Source organism: Diorhabda carinulata, chromosome 5 (assembly GCF_026250575.1).
Source record: "Diorhabda carinulata isolate Delta chromosome 5, icDioCari1.1, whole genome shotgun sequence".
Taxonomy (NCBI): Eukaryota; Metazoa; Arthropoda; class Insecta; order Coleoptera; family Chrysomelidae; genus Diorhabda; species Diorhabda carinulata.
This window is the reverse complement of record NC_079464.1, coordinates 18,270,161-18,288,754: the sequence shown is the minus strand read 5'-3', so window position 1 is coordinate 18,288,754 and position 18,594 is coordinate 18,270,161. Positions and strand designations below refer to the sequence as shown.

Here is an 18,594-nt window from a genome sequence, read left to right as displayed (position 1 = left end):
CAAAGTTTTAGGTTAGGAAATTTTGATTAGGGGCAACCATGATGCAATGGCAAGAGATTTTCACAAAGGCCGCTTGACATTATGCAAGACAACGTGCAATGCAATGCAAGACGCAATAATTCTTGATCAAAAGCGTGCGCAATTGAAGTTCAGCTGATTGTTTCATGTAAAATCTCGCACTTGCAACTTTATCGGTTTGATTTCATTTTATTGCGTGCAAGTTGCAATTCTAGGGAGAAATCTAGTTACTTTTCGCTCAACAGATCAGATCGGAATACTTAGTTTTATTCTCATTGTTAAGCTAGGCATAAAATATTGAATGAAATTTGAGGTTAGGATTTTGATTATGATTTTTCTGTCTACCACACTCCAAAAGCAAAGTAGCAGAAGTTATAATTATTGCTAGTGATGCACAGACCATTTTCTTCTTGTTTACTTTACCTAGTTTTGTTAACTCCATTTTTAAACCGCACACAAATATTAAATTCCATGCAATTTCTTGTACGTCAAGCGGTCTTAATGCCGCTTGACATGATGGAATACAACGTGCAATGCAAGATGCAGGGTTTCTTGTTCAAGAGCATGCGCAAATGAGTTTCTAATCTGCTAATATTACGTTTTATTTTCGTTAGGAGTTTTCCAAATGTTTCTTCATCCATTCTCAACTAATTTTTCTATATTTTCTCGTCTAATTCTCTAGCTGATCTATCCATCAGACTCCAAAAGCAAGGCAGATGCAGTTATAATTATTGCCAGTGATGCACCAGCCACTTTTTTCTTGTTTGCTTTGTTATTTCCAATTTTAAACTGCCGATAAAATATTAAATAGTTTGAGGTTAGGAAACTTTTTACTTTTGGAATTTTCGCATAATATCAAACAACATGCAATATTCGTCTATGTAATATTTTGATCTTTCAAGGAATTGCATGTAATTTCTTTTACGTTGTTGTCAAATTCTTGGACACACTACATAAGAAAGAATTTTTTCCGTAGCAATTACATTAATAACATCACTTTTGATACTTCGTATCACAAAAATATAAAGATTTATTGCACAATTTCTAAGCAATTGCTAACGCCACAAAAGTTTTTAATATACTCACATTTTTTTTCCATTCATATATTTAAACTTATTGTTATTATTATGTAATTTTTAAATGAATCTATTGATAAAGTGTGTCCTACCCGAAACGACCTGTATCAAAATTATATTTACAGTGTTTGCAATTAGTAAAAGAGATAGAGCTATATACCCGATGTCATCGCATCCCCTCTACCAGATAATATTCATTCATCGTTGAACTTTGTTGAGGTGCATTTGCTTTAGCCGTTATCTCAAACTTTTATTTGTGATCTGGTGTTTAATTGTGACATTTTTATTGTGGACATAGTGTAAATTGGTGTAGTTTACAAACTTTCAACGAATATATCGGATTAACGTCGATGAAATGTGAGTTCATAGAGGTTAAGTTCAACTATATTTGTTTTCTAACCAAACAAACAAACTTATAGTAGGAGGTTAATGCAATATATATATATATATATATATATATATATATATATATATATATATATATATATATATATATATATATATATATATATACATATTAGTTCAAACTTTTTTTTCGTCGTTACAGTGCATTTAATATCAAATTATATTTATTCTGAAATCATTCTGTTTACAGTTTATTTATTTGGCGGTGTTCCAAGAAAATTTTGCTTCGGTACGGTCTGAATATTTTCTCTTATAACATCGTGTTTTATTTCTGCCATATCGATATAATGTGACTTATTTATTTTTAAAATAGATAAGAATTTCCACAAAAGTGAAATATAACTGATAAAGTATACATTTGAATTTTGCAAATTACGAACTTATCTCTTTTATACCTACTCAGTTCGAGAAATGTAATTCATACAGCAGGTCAATATTTCAACAAATAGGATTTCTAGCGTATTCTGCGAAACCCGAAACCAATGCGTAGGGTGTCGGGTTTTCGAAAAGGGTTATACTTTTTTTTTCTTTAAAAATGCCACCAGAAACTATAAAATAAAAATTGAGTCAATAAACACCAATAATTATAGTACGTTCTTACCTATAATTAATGAACTAAAAACTGTGATATTGATATAAGAACATATAAAATGTTGTTATACCAGGTGTGATCAAAAATACAGTGGATTATTCTATTGTAATCAAAATAACCGAATAGTTAGTAATATACGAGGTTTGGCTATTAAATAACGGGACTGCGCGACTAGACGGGTTGGGTAAAAACGAATAGTGCGTTGGGTATCTAGATATCTTATCTATGCGTGTCCCAAAACATGTTTCCTCCACTATTATAGTATTTGTGCAGTAGCGGTTTGAAATGACCGTGTTTTTTTTCTCGTGCCGAAAACCATGAGCAACGTACCAATCTCAAATGTCCTGTTAAATTGAAGAAAACTCCGACTGAGTACTATAAAGTTGCAAGAAGCCTATGGGGACAATTCTCTATCTCGTGCGCGTATTTTTGAGTGGTGTAAGCGATTTAGTGATAGCCGATAGAGCACTGAAGACGACCAGCGTCCAGGTCGCCTTTTGACTGATTTAACTCCGGAAACAGTGACCAAAATCGGTTAGAAACGGTTAGAAAAATTTTATACGAGGAAAAAGATCTGGGATCCGATTTGAGACGATGGAAGCGGTGAAGAAAAAACGGAAAAGCTCCCAAAGGCACTCACCAAAGAAGACTTCCAGCACTGCTTCGATCAATGGAAAAAACGTATGTGTGGCGAAGGGAGGGAATGTAGAATAATTTTTATAATAAAACCCTTTTTTGTAACCCTCCTCGTTATTCATTAGCTAGACTTTGTATTATTACAACGTTAAATTCATGACTGGAAGTACACTAACATTCAAAAGTGTTTGTCCAGCCTATACAACAAATAAAAACAATACGTTTGATTTTGATATCTATATTTTAAAGAACATCTGTTGATTAGAGTATTATTTTTTGATTCATCGTTTTAAACCTCTGCTTCTTTTATTATTTCGATGCCCAATTTTGGCAAATAATCGTCGTCTATTTGGTTCCATTCAATTCCGATCCAGAAGGGCAACTGTGATGATTACTTTTAGTACATTCTTCCTTCCCAATTCTTTGAAATACTCATGGCACTGCTTGGGATCGTTGTCATGCTGAAAGATACATTTCTATCAATCAGGAGCTGCCCAAAACGTTAAATATGTTATAAAGCCTTTTATCATAAAAACCCCTTCAGTTTTCACCAGGTCTCCAATCGCCCTTCCTCCAAAACATCCCCAAAACATAACCGAGGAGGCTCCGTGCTTAATAGTCAGGATACACAAAAACGAACTTTGACTCATCACTTCATAAAACTCTCTCAAATTTTTTATGATCTTCAACTAATTTTATACCTCAATTTTCTTTTGAAGTCTTAAAAGAGGTTTCTTCACTGCTACCCTTATAAAAAGCGAGCTCTCTCAATATCCTTTTCACTTTAAAAGTAGTCAAAGACACATCCCTAGATTCGTTGATGTGAGTTGCTATTTCTGGCACCGTGAGTCTTCGATCGCTTTTACTGATCAATACAAAACATTTATCTTCAGCTGTTGTGGTATAAATCACAGCTCGTTCATGTATTACACCACCGATACACCACTACACCAACACTCACAATTACATTGTTTCGATGACCAAGTTATCGTCTTTAGAGACTGAAAGTAGACTATTTATCTTCAATCTTTGAAGACGATAACTTGGTTATCGAAACGGGCGTCAGATTGTGTAATTGCGAGTGTTGGTGTAGTGGTTGTGTATTCAGTATGAATATCACTTTTAGGTCTTTAGCTGTCAAAAAATCAAGAACAAATCGATGCTTGGTGCGATGTCATTGAAAAAAAGATAATTTTATCGCATATCGTTTCGCAAACGCTGTAATATTGATGCGTAAATTCAGATAAGTTTTCAGATATTAAGTTGGAACAAACTAAAATAAAACTTTACCCTCACAATCGAAGATTATGTCATCATATTAGGTCGAGATGATCCGTCGATCTTTTTATTTTATTGATGAAATATTTCAAATAAGGTGTCAGCGGATATAATAAGAGACTGACAACCTGAAACTAATTATGATTGAATGCAAGATCAAAACCAGGTTAGTCTTGATTTTGCAGGGTTCAGTCTTGCACCAAGACTCTTGCAGGTCCTGTGGAAGCTTGAAAATACGAGATGTAGTTGTCGAAATAGATTCATCAGTGTAACTAATTAATGTAATGGTATATTTCTGCCAAATTATCAAAAGTTTCCTTACCCATCAATAGAACACAACAGGCTTGTGGAAATTTTCCTTGTTTTCAAAATATTTGACCGAAATTATTGACCTAAACTTTTAACATAAAATTACTCGTAACAAGCATTTGACGATGACCACTAGTAAAACTTGTAATGGCAAAGTAATTGACCAGAAAATTATGAATAATTGAATTGATTTTCGGGTTGTAATGTTGAAACCAATCAATATCATCCGATTTCCGTAAAAAGAACTTTGTAATCAAGTCGCGATATCCAGAATCATCGATTTCTTCAGCACGAAACCATCATCAAATCATGATGTTTTGTACATTTGTCGATTAACACAAATATGATCGGAAGATCATCGTATTTGTTGATATTCGATGATCCAATTCATGAACTCTTTTCGCCTTGTATGGTCATCATGCTTCGAACACACTTATTTTTGTTATTATCCCTGTATAGTGCTTCTTTAAATTTGCAATTCGTGTCCACGATGTCTGAATTTTCAAGAAAATATTTGCAATTCTAGTAACATTTAGATAACCAAATCATCGAGTTTCTGTTTTTAAAATCAATCGTACCATAGTGGATGAGGTTCAACTATCATTCCGATCGAGTTTTCATTATTTTTGTGTTGGAAAGTGCTATATTTTCATTAAAGCTAAACTCTCAGCTGTTTAAATATTTAAAATTCAAATCTAGTGTTTATTTGGAGAGGATCGTATCACAAAAAGATGTTCAGTTTGTGACAAAACAACAATTGAAGATAATTGAATATAGTATCTGCTGCAAACCTTTTGTAGTTTTTTGCATGATTCTCGTCCATCATTTTCCGGCTATAGCGATAACATTGTCTAACCGTCTTTTCCTAATTATTCTCATGTCTTTTTTAGTTCTCTCCATCTTCAAAACATTATCTTGTGTAAATAAACTCCCTATATTTCCTACCACTTGCATAAGCTTCGTCAAATATCAATTACTTTGGTTCTTGTACCTTCTTCTTCGTTAACTTGACCTTACACCTAATATAGTTCTTAACATGGAGAGTTATTGCTATGCTGTCTAGACCATAACTACCAAAGAAAGAAAAAAATGTGTCTTTTATGCACTTTTATTGAAAGTATTTTCTTTAAACTTTTCTCCAATTATACTAACTGACCATGCCAAATTTCATTGGAATATTTAAGTTTTGACATATGACAACATTGATATGAATACGTCAAATCTGACATTACCATTATAAAGCTTGACATTTTTATTAGTGACAAATTTTATGATTGTTTCAAGTATGTGTTAGCAACTCAAATAGCACGCGTTTGACAAAACGTTTAAAGTACGTTCACTATTAAAAATGTCAAAATTTGAAGTATTAATGTCAGATTTGACATGATTGCATCAGTGCTGCCATAACTCGAAAGTAGCAACTCTCGTATGTGTATCTAATATTAAATGAAAATAATCACTTTTTTCTATGTCTCAGAATGAATAATAAATCGAAATCTTTTCAAATCTGTTAGCTCGAATTATTCCTATTCGATTTATCTTTAGATTTTATTAAAAATAGTTGCATTTATAACCTAACCTAACTTTAAACTTCTTTTATGTTAATAAGAAACATAAACCATCATCTTGTGGAGGTTTACAAAGTTCTTTGATAAAACCCTACCGGGCACTTATCTGTCGCCATATTAATATAGATATTAGGTACTTAAATGTAGAAAAAGTTATATTTACAAGGGCTCTCTTAATAGCTTTACCTTTCTAGGGTATCTTGTGCAAACACGTCTCTCGAAGGTCTTTGTTATTTTATCTCACTTCCATTTTAATAAATACTACTTTATCCATATTCCATAAGTTTATTATCGAATTTATCTACTGTGTGGACTAACTTTATTAAAATAAACGTTACAAAATATATTTTTTGTTGTATTGAAAAATTTATTGCCATATCCTCAACCTAGTTTTGTTGATAGAATGCAACGGACGTGGGGGTACACACCTTAATAATATTTTAAAACAAAAAGAAAATATACGACATAGAAACGTTATACGTATGCGAACCCGAACCACAGCGACTGGGTAAAAGATGAATTTGAGAATTTCGTAACCTAATCTGGTAGAATATGAGTTGAGCCGGTTACATAAAGACAACAGGTGGTCTGCAGACTGCAACAATCATTTCACTCGACAGCCCTTGTCCTTATAACGGGCTGCGGGACGTGGGTGTCAACCCTCGGCGGCGTTGTCGGATTTCACGACAAATATTCATAAATAAATATCATTAAAACAGAGAGTTTACAAACGATGGTAGAAATATGAAGTTTATAGAATGATAAAATAATTTTTACGCATGTCAATTGGAAAATATTGACAGTTGTTTCGACTTAATTTTCTCATTTATTTTTATGGAGCTTCGACTATAACCTATCTATGAGATGAGTAGAATATGTTTTAGACCTCACTGTATTTCACAACAGAGAGCAAAGCCTCCAGCTATCTTCTCAACTCATTTCTCAGGGTTAGAGACTTCACCCGGCCATCCTTGGTAGAATTAAGAGGTTAGGACGGGTATGGAATGAAACGGTTTCATCTGGTTATCAATAATTTGGATTTGATAATATTAATACCAAAAAAGAACAAGAAAAATTGGTGAATCGGGCAATTAAAAGCATTGCTATACAAAGATGTTCCAAATATCACGCAGCTGTTGAATTCCTGCGATAGAAATAAGGACCAATAACTTTTTCCTACAAAAACATAATTAATGGGGCGCTGGGTGCGTTTTGTTTCCTTTCTTTCTTTATTTCTTAAAAGTTGAACTATGGATTTGTGGATTTCTGGAGTCCTCATCTCATTTGGTCGACCACTACGATGCTGGTCTTCGAATCTGGTCTACGATCTTGTCTAAACTTTCCTACCCAATATTTTATTGTCGGTAACAAAGGAGCAATCTTACCCAGAGTAGAATCTGGTTCAGTTTTTATATTGTTTTGGCTAATGCCTTTCAAATAAGATTATAACGTAGACAAATTTTCCAAGCAACTACCGCCTTCTCCAGGTCAGGCCAGGTACTTTTGGGACCATCCTTGTAGGTCAAATGACTGTAAAAATCTAGTCCTGGTCTTATAGATTTTTGAAAATCCGTCACCTACAATAATTCTGCGTACTGAGCGGTCTTCGTTTCGTTAAATGAAGCAAATGCTTCAGTCTAAAGTCGTTAGAATTTTCGACCAGGCTATGAATCATAATGCGACTATCAGAGGGTTAAACATATAGAGATATGAAAAAAAGTTTCAAATAAAAAAATTTGTTCTAAAAAGTTCTACAAAAAAGGAGTCTACAGTTTTTCAGAAAAAATCAATGTTTAAAAAGCTATTGTCAGTATAATACTAAATTGACGTTTTTTCACACTTAATCAGTCATTACTTGGTTCCTACATGACGTAAAAAGATTTAAAGCAGCTCACTGCTGGGTCCTGTAGCAGTTTCATACCCCCTTAGAGCGTTTTTGGATGCGTCGAATTGTTTATGAAGCTATAACTTTTAAACAAAGAGAGATATGAAAAAAAGGTTCAGATAAAAACGATTTGTTTTAAAAAGATCTACAAAAAAGGTCTTTACAGTTTTTTGCAAATAATTAATATTCAAAAAGTTATCGTCAACATAAATGCAAAATTGACGTTTTTTCACACTTTATCAGTCATTACTTGGTTCCTATATGACGTAGAAAGATTTAAAGCTCATTTTGAACGTTAAAGTTTAAGCTTCAAATTAATATGTGGTAGAACGTTTAAATATTATCCGTTATAAAGTTAAAGAAGTTTGAATGTATAAATTTGAATGGAAAAAAGGCACCGTAATTTGTTTATAAAAGTTTTAAGGTTAAATAAATTTAAATAAAACGAGATGCACCTTATAGTAGCTTAAAGTGCTTATTAATTATTATAAATGACCACTTCTAATTGTGTTTTCGACTCTTGTCGTAAAGTTATGCTGGTTTTAAACTGCGCGATCAGAGTGCGCGCCCGCGATTACTAGTTAATTATTCATGGTCCCAAAAATATATTAATATATTAAATTAATATTAAAATGAGCAAAGTCGGGACAAAATATGCTGCTGCCAAATTTCTTCTGTTTCTGTTGAGCTGCTTTAAATCTTTCTACGTCATGTAGGGACCAAGTAATGGCAGTTAAGTGGAAAAAAACGTCAATTCTGCAATAATTTTACATTATATTGATATATATAACTTTTAAAATATTGATTTAAAAAAAACTGATATTTATGTAGATATTTTTAAAATCAATCTTTTTTATTTGAAAACTTTTTTAAATCTTTCTTTGTTTAAGAGTTACAGCTTTATAAGCAATTGAATTGTTTATAATAAATTACTCGATCAGATTTGGGCTCGGCACATTTGAAAAATCGATTCTACGTATTAAAAAACGCTTTAAAACTGAGGCGAGTATGAACCGGCTATGGGACCCACCCTTAGCTGCCGTCATAAAAGATTTGAAATTGTATCATCTTCTAATTTTTATTTTTTCTATGATCGCACCTGTCGTTATAGAGAAGTTTGAATTTTGAATTTTCATTTGTCTGTATAAACGTATTTAAACGTCTCTCTGAAAATATGTCTAGAGATCAGTATTTTTATTAATTTAATATTATTTGAAAAATTGACGTTTGTCTCGCTATTCGAGTGCATTAATTTCTACATTATAATAATAATTATTGATTTTCTGACAATTATTGATCAGAAAACGTTAGATCTCAAACAACTTGTACAGGGGTTATTCCAAAAGAATTAATACCTGCTTATGACATTCAGGAACAGGTTATTGAATAAAAAACATTACAAGGTATGTTCAAAGTTTATTGATTCTTCTCCTTAATTATTTTCAAACAATTATTGTTCAGAAAAATTTGGATCTCAATGAAACAACTTGTACAGGGGTTATTCCAGAAGAATTAATACCTGATTATGACATTCAGGAAAACGTTATTGAATAAAAACATTACAAGGCCTGCTCAAAGTTTATTGATTCTTCCCCTGCATCATCATTTGTTAAAAAAAATTGCGTTTTATAGAATAGTTAAGGAAAAGCTGTTTAACAGTTATTATTTCATTAAAAGTGCATTTTCATATCATCACAACCCTACAGGGTTACTTCTCAGAAATTGACATTGAATTATATACTGAATTCTCGCTGCTAAATAAGCACATATTTATACCAAAAAGAATATCTCGAATAGTCCTAGATAGTAAACAAACAAACAAACAAATAAATAAAAAAGCCTTGCTAGAAATTGGTTCTAAAAAACAATAAAAACGAATTGCCGCCGTGACAAAAACATGTAAAAAAAACAATATCAAAGACGGCTGTATCGCCAAACTTTAAATTCTTCTATCATAAACGAAGAAGACCGGCTTGACGTTCCATATCGTGGACGAATTCGTATTTTGATCAGATTCTTGGTTCGATCCTGATTGTTCTGCGTTCGACTGATTACCTACCACTAGTTTCAGCTTCATGAGAATATTCAATTTATATGTATATAGATTTGAGGTCTCGCACACACTGCAATCCAAAGGATCTATCGTGTCCCTTTTCCTTGCTGCGATACTGGAAAACCCAGTTTTTACAGCTGATCCATTAATCTTACTCCTCTTGAATGTGCAATGGCTTTAATTGCCAGAGATCTTAGTCTTTTATTTTTTCCCAGAAGAGTTTTTGCTTGTCTTAGTCCCAGTAGGTTGTCCCAATAATTGGTTTTTCTCCCATCATCTTTTTATCTGTGGGTTGTTACGTAGCTGATACCACAAGAAGGGTTCGGGTCCCACGAAGGGCTTGTCTGCGCCCGATTTAGAGAGCTTATCAGCTATTTCATTCCCTTTATTTCGGTGTTTCCCTGAATCCATTTTATTTATCTTGCTTTGCTTAAGTTTTCTAGGCAATCTCAAACGAGTTTGGATTTTATGATTTTGGAGATTAGAGCTCATAGTTCTTTTTGCAGTCTCTCCCATATGAATAGAAATTTACTATTACCAGTGCTCGTTATGGGAACTGAATCTTTTCATAGAAACATTCAACTGTATACAATATTGCTTTATGTTGATCAGTTCATAGCAAATTATCATCAAAAAGTAATCAACTGACATCAAAATATGACAGTTATACAAAAAGCTTTCTATGATATTTGTGTTAAGATTAAATTTTCTTTTGTTCATGAAATCATTCGTTTTGTTAATTTCATCAAATAAATCATTACTTTCAATATTCATATAATATTCAGGTATTTTCCTCATTTCTCAATAATTATTGGGGTTCACTTTCGCTAACTCTGTAAATATTTACTGATTCAGATCGTGTTACATAATTTCCTCCAAAATAATAATGAAACTTGTTAAATCCGGTAGAGATTTTTTGTTTAATAATATGTCGAGTTAATGAGATTGTAAATCTCGACACACGAACAAAAGTACATAATGTTTATCTTCTTCTTCTTTCACAGTTACCATAAATGTATGTACACCCATTATAAAATCGAATATCTCGATTTGTAATGTGTCTAAGGCAGTTAATTCGTCGACAAATTCATTCAATTTAAATTTCCAAAGTGCTTTATCAAATATTTTCGAAAATGTTTACTAACTTAAGTTTGATAATTTTAAATTATTATTATCGGGCTTATCTGAATAATATTACGGATAAAGTTAATTTTTCCTTACTGGAATAATGCACCAAAAACTACTGCTAGATTAAAAATATGAGCAGCAATCTTTGGTAGAAGCGTAATTGGTTTTTTTTGTGGCAAAACATCTCTGTTAATATCGAACGATTTGTTGTCTGTCTTTGGCTCCAGAACTTCAAGCCTCAAGAATAGTGAATTCCACGACTTGGTTTTAACAAGACAGAGCTACCAGTCACATGTCAAATGGGTCTATGCTAGATGTGAAATAAATGCTTTCCTGCAGACTGATTTCAAAAAGAGGTGATATTCCATGGCCCGCTCCTGGTTCCGATTTAACGCCTTTCGACTTTTTTGTAGGGATACCTCAAGTACAAAGTCTACAGTAATAATCTGAGAATCATAAATCAACTCTAGGAGAATATCCGTTTAGTCGTAGAGAGGGTCATCATTTAGACACATGTTTATTATTGAAAACGAAAAAAATACGACGAATTGTAAAATTAAATTTTGTATTAGAAAAGAAAAATACAAAGTGGGAATATTTGTTGACCATCAGATACGTAAAGTTATAAAAGATCCTCAATTTGAAAATTTCTTATCTGTCAAAGTAGAAGCTGCTTGGTAGTCAGTTTTTGGGAAACTAAAATAGTCAAAAATTATGAAAATATTGTGAATAAATTTGAAAATATGAGTGATGAATGTCTGTAAAGAAATGTTTTGATTTTAAAAAGAAGTGCTCTGTACTTTCAAGCCTCATAATGAGCCTCATAAGTTTTATGATGAGGATGCGAGATTACGAGACTTGAAGACTATGATGAATTCTGATTGTGAATTCTTAGTGATGCATTGTGCCCTCAAAGAGCCGTCGAATACCATCAGCTCACTCCAAATACGTATCGCCTCGTATGACTTCCCTCTGGAACTGCGAGTTCCAGGGTTCACTGCTGTTGTGGTGCGAATGCCACCAGCTCACTCCAAAAGCTCTTGACAAGAAAAACGATAAAACCGCTGCGAGGCGATAAATATTTGGAGTGAGACTGGTGGCAGCAGGATACTACTTCATCTAGAATTGATCACTAACCGGCACGGTCTTCAGAATTATCATTTTCGCCATGAAACGTGATTTTCCATGTATCATTCTGAGGCTTGAAAGTACAGAGCACTTATTTTTAAGGTCAAAACATTATATCACGGTGATAGGAAGTGTGGACAAGCTTTTCAATACCCTCTTAGAAGAAAGTTGCCGCCAATGAATCCAAGTAGAGTACGAAATAAACCTTGGAACAGAAGGTGATCCGAAACGACAGATTTGCGTCCTTGGCTTCCTTCATCATCCACATCATTACGGCTATCTTGAAACTTTCGACACTATTCACGTACAACACCATCAATCATGAAGGTTTCCCCATACACACGACTTAATCTCCGATGGATTTCTACAGCATTATGACCTTCAGCCTGTACAAAACGAATCACACTTGGCGGGAGCATCAATAATGGCGGACATGTTTACGTGACTGTAGCACAACGCCGACTGACGCCTGAAAGTCAACAATGGCGGAGTGTGTAGTGCGAGACCTTCGCAGTCGCCTACAGGTCCGCGTAGCGTCTGCACGGAGCAGATATTAAACAGATATTACAGATATTAGATACAGATATTGAACCTTGTAAATTAGTATGATTGTACAATTTAAACAATTATTATTACCAACTTTTAAATTCTGTATTTCTGAATATAGAATCCCTAGTGGTTGAAAAGAAAGGTAAATAAATTTAGTGACGGATTGTAATTTGATGTGAGATTCCTACTGAATACTCTATACTAACTCTAACAATCACCCTGAAGACGATAACTTGGTTATCGAAACGTGTGTCTAAGAATGTGTTGCTGGTAGTAAATGAAATTGGGAAATAAATTTATTCAATACTTTGGGACTGCACTATATACACATTTTATTTTTTAGATGGAATTGGATTCATTCGAAAACTCTTTCGATTACGGCCTTGAAGACGAGGGTTTTTATGAAAGTCCTCCTCTTAAAAAGTCGAATCAAAGAAAAGTGACTTTCAATAAACAAGTATTTTCAAAAGTAAGTACATTTTTTTAATTGTTTCGTTTATTTTCCTTATATGAGACTTTTAAAACATAATTATTATACATCAAAAAGATTTTGTTACAATTAATTAGTTTTCAAATTTTTTCCACCTTCATTTTTGGTCGCTTGTAAAAGTTAAAAAATCCTCTATTCCAATTTTTATGTTTTTATATTTAAGCATATTTCACGAAAGATTAATTTCTATATTAGATTAAGTTTTGCAAAAGCAAGTTTGTCTCGTAAATTTTCCAAAAAATCTTGGTTGTAAAACTACTTTCGTCAGAAAAAATTATTAATTCCCAAAAATTATTTCTGTTCTCTAAAGTTAGATTCCCTTAAGACAAACAGAATGTCTTTGACAACTTCTCCTAAAAAGTTATAAAATTTGACTTTGTACAGATTCTGTTGGGATTATGTGACCATGTAGATGATCTGAAAAGGACGTAGAGATCCTTCATGAAGTGAAAAAAAGAAAACGTCAATATTTTGGTCACATAATAAGATGTCCAAAAAATGAGATCCTACAGATCATAATTTTTCCCCCCAAGGAAAATATAAACAACCAAGCATCTAGAACTTATTTTACGCAACTAAAGCTATTGATAAACAAATTAAAAACAAGATAAACGATGTTAAAATCAAGACCAATCGTAACTTATAGCAGTGAATGTTGGATTATAAAACAAAAAGACTAAGAAGAAAGATTAAGAATATTTGAAAGGAAATTTATTAGAAGAATGTATGTAGGAATTAGAATGAACAAAACAGACTGAAAAATCTAAAATAAATGGAAAATTACGAGGTAATAAAAACATCACCTGCTTCATTGAAGCTCAGAAATCGAAATGGTTTGACCACATTCAAAGAAAACCTAGGCAGAACCCGTATTAAACAATGAATGTAAAGAATTGGGATACGTTGGTGAAGAAGAGACTAGTTTGGTAGTGAATTATTGAGGAGGCTAAGGTCTACACCGAGCTCTAGTGCCAACTGGTGAAGTAACAACTCATAATGTAGGGGAAAATTGTAGATCTATTGGAAGAGATCTAACTGTTAATTCTAAACCTCTTGATAACTTTATGTCGTATTTTCCATATAAAAGTACTTTACTGTAAAAAAAATAAGTTTTCTTGACAATTTTCGAATACTTAGTTTCCAAAACCATTAGTCTAGAAACTAATTTTTAACCAAGCAGGGCTGAAATTGAATTGGGAATTTTTATCATACACAAAAGTTGTTTCACACACATTGTATAAGAATACGAGGTCTGGCTATTAAATAACGAGACTGCGCGCCTAGAGGGCACCCTAAACACGATTAGTGCGTTAGGTATCTAGATATATTGTTTATGCACGTCCCAAAACATTTTTTTTTTAAATTAGCTCTGATATCGATAGAAGGCCTAATTTTGAGAAAAAAATGTCGTATAAAGTTTTTCAAAATACCCAATACTTTTCAAGTTATTGGAAATTGAAAATTCGGAAACGAAAATTTTATGATGAAAAAATTTTTCGATATAGTCAATGCCGTTTAGCGGTGAGCAGATACATTTTATGCCTTCTAATGAAATAGGGTTTTGTAGTGCTTGAAACAAGCTTCAAAATGAGTAATGTTAAAAGTCTTTTGCACGTAAAATGAGTGAGCTGTAATGCAAATAAGAGAAACATCTAATGGTTTTTTTCTTTTAAATCAATGGGTTTCATAAGTGCCATGGGCAACGTACCAATCTCAAATTTCTCGTTACATTGAAAAAAACTCCAACTGAGTGCTATAAATTATTGCAAGAAGCCTATGGGGACAATTCTCTATCTCGTGCGCGTATTTTTGAGTGATGTAAGCGCTTTAGTGAAGGCCAAGAGAGCACTGAAAATGACCAGCCCAACAGGTCGACCTGTGACTGTTTCAACTCTGGAAACAGTTACCAAAATCAATCAAATTGTATGTACAGATCGTCGAATTAGCATCCGGATGATTGCCGAGGCTGTTAACACCGATAAAGAAACGGTTAAAATTTTAACACATGACAAAATTATGTGCGAAGTTGGTGACAAAAAATCTGACTCCTGATCAAAAGCTCTTGCGTCAGCGGGTCTGCTCAGTTTTCCTTGAAAGGTTTGAAAAAGATCTGCTTTAGACCCGATTAGAGTCGATGGGAGCGGTAAACCAGAGCTTCTCCAAAGAAGACTTCCAGCACTGCTTCGATCAATGGAAAAACGTATGGAAAGGTATGTAGCATGGAGATGGAAGTATATTGAAGGGGATCATTCAATTCGATTGTAGATTTTTCCCCATTACATCCATTCAAAATTCAACCTTTTCAATTTCCCTTTCATCCTGTTAATATACAAAAAGGATAGTTAGACCTATTCTAAATTTGAATCCGTAATTTTCACGGTCGAATGAAAAATAAGTGGGAACGTTTAGGTCTCTACCGAATGCGTTATTTTCGTCGGATGTATTATATTTACAATACAGGAAATGCGTGTGCCATCTATTCTAAAAAGCGATCATTAAATTGTCAACATCAAGAGAATCACGTAGAAGTGTATTTTTTTTCAAGTGCCCGATTTGTTTCCGGACTACACTTCTAAATTTGAACGCCTGAAAGAACTCGAATTTGTTGTAAATGAGTCGGCGGACGTTCGATTATTTTCCATCGATTTATTTTCTTCAAGTTTTCACCGTATCTAGAAATATCCTCAGGTATCCGCCTTCCGATGACTATAGATAAAATAAAGTTTATAACACAAAGGAAAAAGAAAAAATATAGAAGCTTTTTTCCATTACCAATTAAGATACATTCAAAATATGTGATTTAAACGCATCAACCGCTTCTTCAAGTGTAGAAAAACGTTAATTTTTGATCTGCGGTAATAAAAAAATCAATGGGTATAAAACAAGGATTATACGGCGGATGATCCATCAATTCGATGTTTTGACTGCTCAAAATCGTGTACCTTTGACACGAAGTGCTTTGTTGGATTTTACTCGTCTCGAAAGACCTATACAGTCTATTGTTATTAACGATCTTCACGAAATTTATCTTGTAGCGAATTGCGACCACGATCGAATTCGGAAAACCACTCAAACACGGTGATGGTGCATCATCGCCAAAAATTGAAGCGAGTTGGTTTAAACCACGTCGAAAGTTTTGACCAAGATGAGTGTCTGTAAACAACTCAAATAACAACACGTTCTGAGTACGTTCAAAATTTATGATGGCAATTGCAGATTCGACATGGCTCCCTTCTGATCTAGCATCCTCAGGGTATGCTAGGGAGTCGAGCTTTACAGAAGGACGAATCTTGGCCGTTTATGAAGACGAGAGTAGTTATGATGTCTTTTGAGTAATCACTGACACTTAAAAATTTAACAATGAAACATTTCATCATTGCATTTTTTGAAATTTGAAAAGATCTTGATACTTGACTAGTCCAAGTCGTATTTGTAGGCGATGTTGATCATTTTTTTTATCCACAGCGTCGTGGATATGTTTTTGTTCGTTGTTATCGTCCTGGAGCAACCGAAGGCGAGTGTTTTCCTCCAAAAACTCTCCAAGACAAACTGGATTTTGTAGTACTGCAATGCACAGGTCCAATCTTCATTGATACTGTAAGAGTTTTTGACAAGAGAAGGTATTGCAACAACGCCGTTTCTTCTCTTACTCCTGATGCTGCTATTAGTTTTTTTTTCTAATTTCCGAGGATAATGAGACACCTAATAAGGTCAAAGTAATGTATGATCCCTTGACTTGATCAGTGACTAAAAAATTTATGAGTAAATTGAGTAGCTGTAATCATAGTTATATCATAGTTATATCCATATAATATTTAACATGTATGTGCCCTTCGCATTAATTTTTTAACCGTTGTTAACCAAAACCTGACTAAATTGATAACCATGGTTACAATATAACTAACCGGAAACGCGGTACGTTGGTCCGTGATTGCAAGAAACTTTTTTTTTTACAAATACCGGATGTCTAATAATCATCGTTACATAATTATTAACTTTGGTGTAGTTTCGAATTGAAATGTGAAATAAAAAACAGTGTCAAAAAGTCGTTAAACATTATTATGTCTTGTATTTATTTTCAGAAGAGTGATAGATTGAGAATGTCTTCTTAAGTTTAAACACGGAAAGTCTAAGTTTTGAGATGTTGTAAATAAAACTTCAGTAACTTGTTTTGATTTTATTTAGGTGAATGTCTTACTTAACAGTAAAATTATGAAATCCCCAATGACGTTTAAGCTTTAATTTCATTACTATCGTCCCTTGAACCTAGGTCCTAGATTTTTTATTTAAAAAGCAATCACTAGAAGGTAAATCCTTTTACATTCGATTAATTCTAGTAGTGTCTGAGATGCCTTCATTTATCTTGAACTTCTGGAGGTTGTAGTGCTCGAGGAAGACCTGTCTTGTTAGCTGATTCCACAGGGTTGCACTTCTATAGGCGAACCATGTCTGCCTGATGAGTCCTGCAAAAACTGCTCTAGGCGGGATCATGCTGGATAGAGCATCTGCTATGGTAGTAGGCGACCTTTCTTGTATGCTCTAAGCTCTCCAAGTTTCTGGTCTACTCTGGATAGCCTATAAGTCGAACTGCTCTATGTATTGAGTCGAGCATTTTCAGGATGTGCTTGGGAGCCGTGCTCCAAATGTGCTAGTAAAGATGGACGAATATAGCTATTTGGTTTTGAATTGAAGACCAAATTTTTGTGAAGCTGCCTTGGCTAAATCAGCCACGTGACTATGCCAGGACGTATTAGTCGTAACCTCAACACCAAATAACCGAATTTGCAATGATGGTGATGTTTTATGTCAAGACAAAACTAAATCCTGAGCTGCAGTGCTTTGTAAATACAACTGTCCAAGTCTTTGCTGCATTAAACTCAATTAGATTGCTTCCACTCCGTTCTAGAATGTTTTCAAGATCGGTATTGACGGTCATGACCTCTTGCTAATTTGAACGGATGTGTCAACATCTTTACTCGCCTTTTTTTATCCCTCCGTCGTTGACAGATGCAACTGTACCCACAGTTACTTACGTAAAAAAACTGAATCTATTAAAACCCGAAAATCTGTTTGGTTAAGTCAAGCCCTTGTTTTTTTATTTAATTTTTTTGCTTTTTCGCCCCTCATCCGGCAGTGGTAAAGCTCGGTAAGAATCACATTCACCAAAACCTAATTGTTACTCTGCAGAGGAAATTTTTTCCTATATCAAGATCCAACCTAAAATATCCCTCACATGAGCAAATTGTATAAAAAAAATCCTCTCTCTTTATCTCTGTTGATTATATTTTATAAAAAAATTTTCGGCAAAGTACCTATTTCACTTTTGTTTAGTTTATTATTTCCTATGCCTTCCTTGATAATTTTTGTTTAAATATATTGTACATTTATTGTATTTTTTAGTTTAATATTTATTTTTGATAAATTTTTTCAATATTTACATTAAAACTTTTACAAACGTTCTTCAAAGAAATAGGACCCT

The 18,594-nt window shown here is 33.5% G+C and overlaps 1 protein-coding gene across 1 annotated transcript in view; it reads left to right on the top strand.

The window, feature by feature from the left end:
* The first annotated feature begins 1,279 nt into the window (after positions 1-1,279).
* Positions 1,280-18,594, top strand: part of LOC130894298 (protein c-ets-1-A-like) — a 222,497-nt gene continuing 205,182 nt past the window's right edge. Inside the window, exons 1-2 of the mRNA XM_057801020.1 lie at positions 1,280-1,451; positions 12,969-13,094. Coding sequence (XP_057657003.1) covers positions 12,969-13,094 — 126 coding nt within the window. The 5' untranslated portion in view covers positions 1,280-1,451. The remainder of the gene's footprint in view (positions 1,452-12,968; positions 13,095-18,594) is intronic.